This window comes from Malurus melanocephalus, unplaced genomic scaffold (assembly GCF_030028575.1).
Source record: "Malurus melanocephalus ecotype Western Australia unplaced genomic scaffold, MMel_1.1 scaffold_433, whole genome shotgun sequence".
Taxonomy (NCBI): Eukaryota; Metazoa; Chordata; class Aves; order Passeriformes; family Maluridae; genus Malurus; species Malurus melanocephalus.
In genome coordinates this window covers 108,478-118,330 of record NW_026623665.1, presented here as the reverse complement: position 1 = coordinate 118,330, position 9,853 = coordinate 108,478, and the positions used below count along the sequence as shown (strand labels likewise).

The window sequence follows — 9,853 nt, the reverse complement described above, 5'->3', positions numbered from 1 at the left end:
GCGGTGCCCGGGACGCGGCGGGGGGAGCGCGGGCACTCGCGGGGCCGGGGCCGTGTCCGCGCTCACCGACGGGCAGGGACCGAAAGATCCCCCCGGTTTGTTTCACCCCCGCGGTTTTACAGCGAGTCCACCTGGGAATGCGGGGTGCCCGCGTTCAGCGGGGTCTGACACCTTTGTTTGTCCTYCTGTAGGAAATGGGGCTCTGTCGGTGTCCGTGGCACGGATCCTTGTGGGCATTCAGCAGGGATGCGCAGGTAAATGTGGCGCTGGTGCTCAAGGCCATCGCCTCCAGAAAAAAACAGCATCGCTTTGGTGGCCGAGCCGGGCCAACGTGAGGGAAAGGTGGATTGAGAAATAAAATAAGAGCAGCAGCCAGGAGCGGGGAGGGATGTGCTGGGAAAACAAAGGCTTCAGGGAGATGGCGGAGTGTCTGAGGGAGCAGCAGGTGGCTGGGGGGACACAGACAGGATTTTCATTGGAATTTGCTTTCTGCTGCAGCTGCCTGAGCTCAGGCTCGACCCAAAAGTTCATTGATGCCTGGAGAGCGGGAAGGGTCTCAGTGATGGAGCAAGGGGTGTCGGTAGGAAGCGGGAATTGGAGAATTATCAGGAATGTGAATGGGCATTAATGGTGAGCCCGKGTTTCTCTCCCAAAATCCACGGCCACAGCAGAGACCGTGTCTCACACCGGGATTGTGGAATGACACAGGAACGCTGTGAAGGATGCAGGTCACCTGGCCACAGGTGCATCTTCAGCAGTCTCCTCTGACATCCAGCACCACAGAGAGTCAAACACGCCTAGACCCCATCCGAAATAATCCCATTTCCCTGCCTTGAGTGTTAAACTCATGTTAAACWCCTTAACCAAGGAGAATTCCTCCCATTGCACTCACACCTCCCCATCTCCATCCTTTCCCAGGACASTGAGCCAAGAGCTGGACCAACACAGTTTTATTACAACTTCTTTTACACAACCACACGTATCTGATTTAAAAAATCGTGGACATGGATCCATTTGGAAATTTTACATAGCCACATATCCCTAATTAAAAAATTTGACACACGTGGATCAGGGAAATCTCTGATTAGAATGTATTTAGTCAAAAGCACATGAGTGTGGACTAAAAGCCCCCTTTAACCATTATAGTTGTGTGTATCTTAACAGCTCAGGAGATGGCTGAACAAAATCTTTGTAGGTGGATGCTGCTCCAGGAGTGTGGATTAGGCAGTGCTTTTCCCAATCCATTTGCATTGAACAGGGGTGAGATGGCAGCCAGAAAATCTCTTTTTGGAATGACACGGAGCTTAGATCACACAATATTCAGCATTAAACTGGCAGTGTTCTCCCGAACAGACGTGTTTGATCAGGTATAAACTGAGGGCCGCGGCTCTGCCTGCCCTCAGCGGCCGCCGCCATGTTGGTTCGGGGAGAGGGGACAGGTTTGGCTCGCCATGCCATGAGACAACCCCGGGCTGGCCCTGAGGCCCCTCTCAAGCCGGTGAAGAAGCCTTTTGGAGGTTTTTATTCGGCTCCCGGCGATGGGCACCTCTCCCCGGACAGCTGGCACACGCCGGCAGCGGAACGGCGGGTCCGGGCGCGGGGGGCGGGGGGACAGCGGTAGGGGGAGCACCCACATCGCGCCCGTGGCCGCCTGCGGCCGGAACGCTTCTTCTGGGCTGCGGGGAGCGAGTTCCGCGGGGAGCGGTTCCGAGGGTGCACCGCGGCGGATGGCAAGATGGCGGCGCCCAGCGCCCGCTGCCTGTGGCGAGGTGACGGGGCGCATGAGGGACCGAGGGGCGGGAGGGCCCTGTCCGGGCGGGCCGGGGGTGCGGGAGGCCGYGGCGCTTGTCTGAAGCCATGTCTGCTCTTCCCCCGCAGCACTGGCCCCGCGTTGCGGGTGGGTTCTCCCCGGGCTGGAGCAGCGCCTCGCCGTCCCCGCCACGGTGACCCCCGGGACCGCCCGGTTCTACGCGGCAGCAGCCAAGTGAGTGCGGGTCCGGCATCCCTGGAGGCTGCCTGGGCCGGGGGGCGGTGGTACGGGGTGTGTGCGGRGGGTTTGGGGTCTGCGGGGTTGGTCCAACAGTCCACTGACCCTGTGGGTATCCCAGGTGATCCTGGAGGACAGCCTGAACTCTGAGAGTGTTTTCTGTGATAATATCACAAGGAAACGCTGATATGGTGGTTTTGAGCTGTGGTTTTGTGGGGTATGGCAGGGTTACACATCAGCATGGAAGTTGGTGAGCTCCAGGAATCGTTCTCAAACCCTTCTTGTTTTCCAGTTGGCTTTTTATTGTTTAATTTGTCATCTTTATAGTAATAGATTGGGAGAATCAAAAATGACCTTTGTGTACAGGAACTTGAAGTGTTTTGAAGTGCTGCAGACTCTCACCCTGTTTATAGAGAATTGGAGTATCCAGTTATTATTTTAATGATTTTTTTCCTTGCCTTCTATTTTCCCTCTGAAAATAGAAAGGAGAATAAGAWTTGGGACTGATGTTTAACTGAGTGCAAAACGCTGCGGGGAAGGGAAGAGAAACCTTTTTTTATAYCATCAGAATGCCAGGTGTGCCAAACTCTTTAACTGGTGACCTCACAACATATTTGGTTTCGTTTTTTTTTTGTCTTAGAACTGCCAAAAAAGATGCCAAGAGGGGCAGGCAGGAGAAGGTGAAGGACAAACCCCCTCCTCGGAGGCGGCCACTGATGACCAAACCCGTGGACGATGTGTACCTGACGTGGCTGTACCGCAGACCCTCCTACGAGCTGCAGCAGGCTGTGGGCATGCTGAAAAAATTCCAGCAGCTGGACTTCACCCACCCCAAGCAGTTTGTGTATATCAATGTGTTCCTGGATATGGTGCTGCAGAAAAAGGTGGGTTGGAAGCAGGGAGGGTGGGATTCGGGAAGTTTTTAAGGCTTTCGGTCTTTTTAGAATTTAGAATAAGCTGCAGTCCTTCACCTTGTTTGCAATTTTTTCCCCCCAAATTTAGGGGACCAACTCCCTGTGATTGTGTAATTTACCCTCAGGTCATGGGGTTTTTTTTGTTTGTTTTAATGGGTTTTTTTTCCCTTCATTCCTAGAAAAAAGTGGATCCTTTTTCCGGCAGTGTCACTCTTCCCCATCGCTTTACGGATGAAGTGAACAAGGTTTTGGTGTTCACAGAGGTGGGTAAGCCAGGATTCCTTTATTTTCATTCCTTTATTTCATTTCCATCCCTTTATTTCATTTCCATCCCTTTATTTCATTTCCATCCCTTTATTTCATTTCCATCCCTTTATTTCATTTCCATCCCTTTATTTCCATCCCTTTATTTCCATCCCTTTATTTCATTTTCATTCCTTTATTTCCATCCCTTTATTTTCCTTTTATTTTCCAGTAAACTCTTGCAGCTGTCCTTTGCCAGTTAATCATTTTATCTGTGTGAGATGATCCCACACAGCTGCCACGGGTTTATTTCATTAATAATTATTTCAAATTCTCAACCTGAGTTCAATTAACAGCAGCTTAATTGGTAGCACAACTGTTATTAATTACTTGTTTCTCTCAACAGAATGAGCAAGAAGCTGAAGTAGCYCGAGAGCACGGAGCTGCCATTGTGGGAGGAGTTGAATTAATCAAATGGGTATTTATATTTTTTTGAAAGGATTATATAAATATTCTAATTTAAACAGGATTGGGGCTGGGGGAGGAAATCTGCTGCCCACTGAACTGTAGCTGGGAGGCAGCAGCCAGTATGAAGAGTGAGAGATGGGTGTCTATGCTTGGCATCTAACTCAAATTAAATATTTTGAAYTGTATCTTTTGCAGATCTTGGAGGATGAGATCCAAGCTGATTTCTAYGTCGCTGTCCCTGCCATAATACCCAAATTAATCCCTCTGAGGGGCAAACTGAAAAGGAAGTACCCAAGCACAMGGAGAAGTAAGAAGCAATTCTTTGTCACTACTCCCAGTTCCTGAAGGAGATGGAACCATAGAGGTGTCACTGGAATGTTTTTTTTTGGTGTGGGTGTAATGTTACATTCATTATTAGTCTATAGGTGACTGCACCATTTGTGTTGTCTTAGGTAAAGGTGACTTTAGGAATCCATTTTTTCCTACATCAGGCAAATCTGGGATTAGAATCAAAATAAATTTGCCTGCTCTGATGCTTATTAATCCTGATGAATGGGGAAGGAGGAAAGATGAAAATTATTTTTATATAATCTGAGGACACCATTGTCTTGTTCATGAAACTGCATTTTGGAGTGGARTTCAACTGCCTTAATTAACAGATTTAATTACCTCCTTACTATTACCACACCTGTCTGTGCTAATAACTATTACTCAGACAACTTTTTTCCCTTTTTATTTTTTTTAATAGATTCTCTGGGCAGTGATATTCCCAAAATGCTGCAGTTCTTCAGAGAATGTCACGAGTACACAGTTGAAGATGAGAATATAATCAAGACAAGAATAGCCAGAGTAAGTTGTGTACACCATTGTTAATTTTTTTCTCCTGAGCAGAATTAATATTAAAAGAGGGGAAAAAATCTTTTCAATCTGTTTCCCAGGATTTTTAATTATTTTCTTTAACTGACCTGTGAAGGAAATAGCACTCTTTGTTGTGTGGCATCTTCAGCTGGTTTTAAACTTTTTTTTTTTTGTTTTAGTAAATAAGCTGTGGGTTTGTAAGTCCATGGTCAGTGTGCTCAGGAGGGTCAAAAAGTCTTTGCTTTAACCAGTTAATTAAAGACTTCTAATTTTGATAACTATAATTCTGGACTGGAGCAGAAAGAAGAACTGTTTGCTTTACTCCTGAAATATGACATTAATTTGAGATTATTTATTTTTTCTGCCCCTAACTGTGTTTTTTTGTTTTCCTTCTGGTTTGTCTCTTTGTAATCCTGCCTGATTATTAGTTTTTCTCTAACCAATGGTGGCACAGGAAGAAAGGGTAGGAAATATCTGAAGCCTGAAGCTTTGGCAGTGCTGGAGATAAATGAGTTTATTAATTCTGATGAGCTGCTCTGAATTGTGCTTCCTTGTCACTATGATTCTCAATTTAATGAAACTTCATAGCATGAGGAAACTAAAGGCACCTGCTTGGAAAACAAGAGCTATGAATTTATTTATTTATTTGAAACACAAATATCTATATTGAATTCGGGATCTTACTGTTGAGGGATTCAAACTTTCATTTAATTTTTTTTTAAAAAGGGAAATAACTTCCCAAAACCTTTTTACAGCACCTTGTGCTGCTCAGGGGAGAAGTGTTCAAAACTTTAAACACAACATAGGTGTGCATCTACTAGGATTTACTGTGGAAAGCTGATTTGGGAGCTATTTTGAAATGCTTGGAACCTTCTGAGCATTACCTGTCTTCATTATGGAGCTGATGAGTTGATTCTTTTGATTGATTTAATTCTGTTAAAATTCTTAAAGCCTTCAGTTTTAGGTGTTGATATTTTTATATTTTTGAAATTGATCCGTTTTGTGGTCTTTGACAGCTGCTTCTTGAAGTTTTTTTCCCCAAATCCTTCATTTTAATAAGGTTTTTGCAAAAGTACTTGTGTATATTTTGATTTTTTTAAGACTTTGCACCCCTTTAAGGCCACATGTTGTTACAGAGCCATGGAAATTTAATATTCTGAGAAGAAATGTGGAGAATACTGAGGATATTACTGTTTATAAAATACTTATTTTCTCTCAGTCGTTTGGATAAGGCTGTTAATGGGATTTGTAACTCCTTCACAGGGAACGTGGACAAAGGAAATGTATCCAAGTGTAAAATAAACCCCAGTGCTTTCAGATTTATTAATCTGGGCTTCAGGCATCACCATAACTAACTTGGCATTACCCTTTTTCAGCTGGATATGCCCACTGAGCACATAATGGCCAATTTAAAAACAGTTATCCACGATATCTGCACCTTCAAGCCATCCAATTATGGTAAGGAGTTGTTGTTCTGACATGATTTTTCATGATACAAAACAAATAAAAGCAGGAAATTGATGTTCTTCACTGGATTATCATTAAATGACCTTTCTATTCTCGTTCTGTGCAGTGTCAAGTTTGATTCTTGTGGTTTTTTTTTTTTTTTTTTTGGCTTGGTGAAAAATATTTGCTGTTTACAGGAAGCAAACTTGTTAATTAACACATCTTTACAATCAATCTGGATATGCCTGCTGGCTGTCAATAATTTAAACTAACTAGTTATCTCTAAGTGTTAATTAGTTCCTGTCAGACTTTCCATCCATAAAATAGGGGAATCTGCCAGGGAAGATGGGAAACTCTGGGCTGTGGGAAATAAATCAGCCAGAAAATGTGGAAAAAATGTCTCTTTAACTTGTAAAGAGACCAATTTGGTGGTGCCCTTTGTTTTCCAGATCCCATTGTGCGKAAATTGGTTATCAGATCTTCCACCAGTGAAGGTTTGCTGCTGAACCTTGATGGAATCCTACCTCAGGTGGAGAAAATAGAAGAAAAAGAAGAAGAAAATGCAGTTGAGGAGGATCAAGAAAAACCTATTCAAGAATCCGTTAGTACCTGATGTGTTTTCTTTGTAGATTGATGGTGGAACTCGGGAAGCAAATGGTGTCWTTCAAATCATGCTCTGTGAGAACAAAAAATAAATGGAACTTGTGGATTTCACATAGAAATTCGGTGTAACGTCATCAATTTGGTCACAAAGAGGAGCCTGTTGTCAGACCCAAAYTATTGTGTTTTTTCTAAGGAAAAATTGGATGTGTTTTGTGTGGGGAGTGAACATGCACCTTGCTCTCACTTGTTGTTTTCCTCACCTTGTTTTCTGGAATATAAACTGGAGACCAGGCTTTCTTTCCCGGTTTTTTTCTGCTTTTTTTCCCAGGAGATGGCGCTCCTGCCCTTTTATATAGGAATTGCTCCTTGGGTGGTTTTTTTTTTTTTTGGGTTCTGTTACTAAATGTGTTCATAAAACTGCACCCTGAAATGTAAGATGATTCCAGAAAGGATTGGCTATTTATTTATTTAAGCAGGGATGAGTTGATCCAAACCTGGAAAGATCTGTAGCTTTGAATCATTCCTATTATTGAATAGGCCTTGTTTGTTTGAGAGGTTACCCAGGAAATTTCTGYATGGAAATTCTTTTAGCTCCCATGGAAGCATTTGGCTGCTGTCAGTCAGGATGACCATCATTTTTGATTATGTGGGGTGCTTTCCTCAACAGTTTGATCCAAAAAATTCTCTTCAGGAGTCTTGAGGAAGGTTTCACACTGACTTAATATGACTTTCAAGGCTGTGTGTGGAAAGTGCCAGCGCACTTGAATGTCTTCATTAATAAGGAATTACACATACAAGGAATATTTTGAGATATTCCAGTAGTTGTGTGCTGTTTGTGACCCAAAAGGAGCAACTTGAAGGTAAATTGCAGTTTGCTGTAGAAAAGCAAATCTTGTGCTATCATTGCATAGGTTTCTTTACTTTTTCTCTCTTCTCTTGGTTTATGTCCAAGACTTCACTGTCCATTTTGGAAAAAGATAGACCTACCTTCTTTGATGGGTGGATTTTTTAAAAAAAGTGATGCTTAAGCATAAATGTGCAGGTGAGCTTAAATCAGAAGCACTCAGACTGCTGAGTGTGCTCCCAGAGAACAAAAGCACAGAATAACAAACGCTCCTGCAGAAATCTGTATTTGGAAAATCTGAGTAAATCTGGACCTCTGGAAGTCAGGTGAGGAAGGGAATAGCTGATGGGCACAGCAAGTTTTGAGGTGTGGTTTGAATACTCCTATGATTGCTAAAGGAACAGTGCCCCTGGCCATGTTGAAACTGTTGTGCAAGTTGTTGTGATTTGTTTTTATGCTGGAATGCTTGATTGGCACAGGGAAGAGATCAAAGGGAAGAAGACAATGTGAGATTTTTCCTCTTTAATGAATTTGGTCCCCAAATATGCAGAGTGGGAGTTGTGCATGTGGTTCTTGGGCCAGTGTGACTCAGAAATCACTTGAATTGTCACACCAAGCATGACTGAAATGCCTCTGCTGGCTTCTGGAAATGATTGTGGAAGAAAGGGAGTGCTGCAGCACCTTTAGTAATGCAGATGATGTATGGTGGCTTTTAGATTTGTTTGATCTGAACCTGCTGTTAGTTTAACTAAGAAGAAGAGCCGGCATTCACAGTTACACCTCACAGAAACATTTTCCCAAACAAGGAAGAAATTGTCCTGGGAGCCTGTGTGCAGTTGAGGGGAACACAGGGTTTAGGCTGACAGTCACTCAGCCTTAAACCTGGACTTGTAGGGGAATTTGTGGCACTCCAAAAAACTTGGAATCCGTGTGGGTCAAACTGAGTTCACCAGGTTTTTCCTGTGAGTTCTAGTCAGAGGAGCAGGACAGGGAYACTGCAAATGCCACGAGGGGTGAGGGTTTTTTTAGTGCTGAGATGGGTGTTCTGAATGATTGAATGTGATTACATCCGTTGGTCTTGGCAGCCTCCAAACCYTGGGAGAGGCTAATGCTGTAGCCAGAATTTTGTCCATGTGGGAAAACTTGGATTGACTGAAATAGGGCAGAGCRGGGAAAAAAAGCTCTTAAGACTGACTAAAAACACTGTTAGGGATAAACATCATTATTTTCCAAGCACTTATTTCTGTCAGTACCTCAGGTGTCTAGAGGCTTCATCCCACCAGGAGATGAGAATTGTCAGTGTGTCACCTCCAGAACTACTTGGAAAACAAGAGGAAAGCTCCAATCTTCCCAAATTCCAGGTACTGGGGACATGCTGGGTTAAGTTCACATATTACTGCACATGGTGACACTGCAATGCCATATTGTTTTCATGGCCTAACCTCATTTGTYTAAAAAATGCTTATTAAAAAAAATAATAAAAAACTCAGAACTTGGGGAAGTGTTTAATGTCAGGCATTCTGGAAGAGGGGAATTCACACCAAAGATCCCTCTCAGAACCATTTTTTTCCAGCTGTTCTATGAAAATCTGTGCCAACACATGCCCAACTTTCCAGGAACACAAGTTATGTCTGGCTCCAATCTCTTCAGCCAGAGATTTGCCAACTGGAGAAAATGATTCTTTGCACCATCTTGCAGAAAACTGACCTCTGCCTAGAGGTTTGATAAAAGGGAGGCTAAAAGTGTTTTATTTCTACAACCCCAATGACTTTTTGTGCCAGTATTTTTAAGATCTGTGGCAGCAGCTGACAGCTGGGTCATTGCTTTGCAAGTTGCACCCTTCAAGCCTTCAGCCTTAGAACAATCTCATATTTCTCTAGAGAGAGTCTGAAGCTTATTTTGTAGTTTTATTTGYTGCTAACCTGTAAAGAGACTCAAAATAGAAATGCTGCTTTTGTGYCAAATAGGATGTGAAGGACAAAACTTCACCAAACTTTGAATTTCTGGAAATTCAAAGTCTTTTGCACCAAGTGCAAAACTTGAGAAATGCTTGAAATTATCATTTTCTAGAGGGAAAAGCTCTTCTTTCATAGCTAAATCTGTAAAATTAGGTAAATGATGAATCTTGAGATCTTCTGACTTTGAACAATGTCTTTGGAGCAATGTTCTCAGACAGCAGGAAGGAAGATAAGAGAAATAGGGGGGAGAAGGCTGTAGCTGGACTAGGGAAATAGATTGATTTCAAGATGATTTCACAGATGATTTCAAGATGCACTTCATCTGTTTATATGAAGTTACTGAACCCTCTGTGTGCTTGACTTTTATTATTTGCACCTGTTCTTCGTTGCTGGTGCTGCTTTGAGTTTGATCAAATTGTGCAGAGTTTCAGCTGAGGAGTCAGAAGGGAATTGGGGCCTGTGTATTTCTTYCTTTGGTCATTCTGTGTTTGAAAGGACCTGAAATATTTCTTGGTTTAGTGCTGGTGTGTGC

The 9,853-nt window shown here is 43.3% G+C and overlaps 1 protein-coding gene across 1 annotated transcript; it reads left to right on the top strand.

Moving 5' to 3' along the window:
* Positions 1-1,685: 1,685 nt before the first annotated feature.
* Positions 1,686-6,656, top strand: MRPL1 (mitochondrial ribosomal protein L1). The gene is made up of 9 exons (XM_057380031.1): positions 1,686-1,769; positions 1,879-1,984; positions 2,628-2,871; positions 3,081-3,164; positions 3,551-3,622; positions 3,808-3,919; positions 4,361-4,461; positions 5,847-5,928; positions 6,366-6,656. The coding sequence occupies exons 1-9, from the start codon at positions 1,736-1,738 to the stop codon at positions 6,527-6,529; spliced, it is 999 nt and encodes a 332-aa protein (XP_057236014.1). The 5' UTR covers positions 1,686-1,735; the 3' UTR covers positions 6,530-6,656.
* The last annotated feature ends 3,197 nt before the right edge of the window (positions 6,657-9,853 follow it).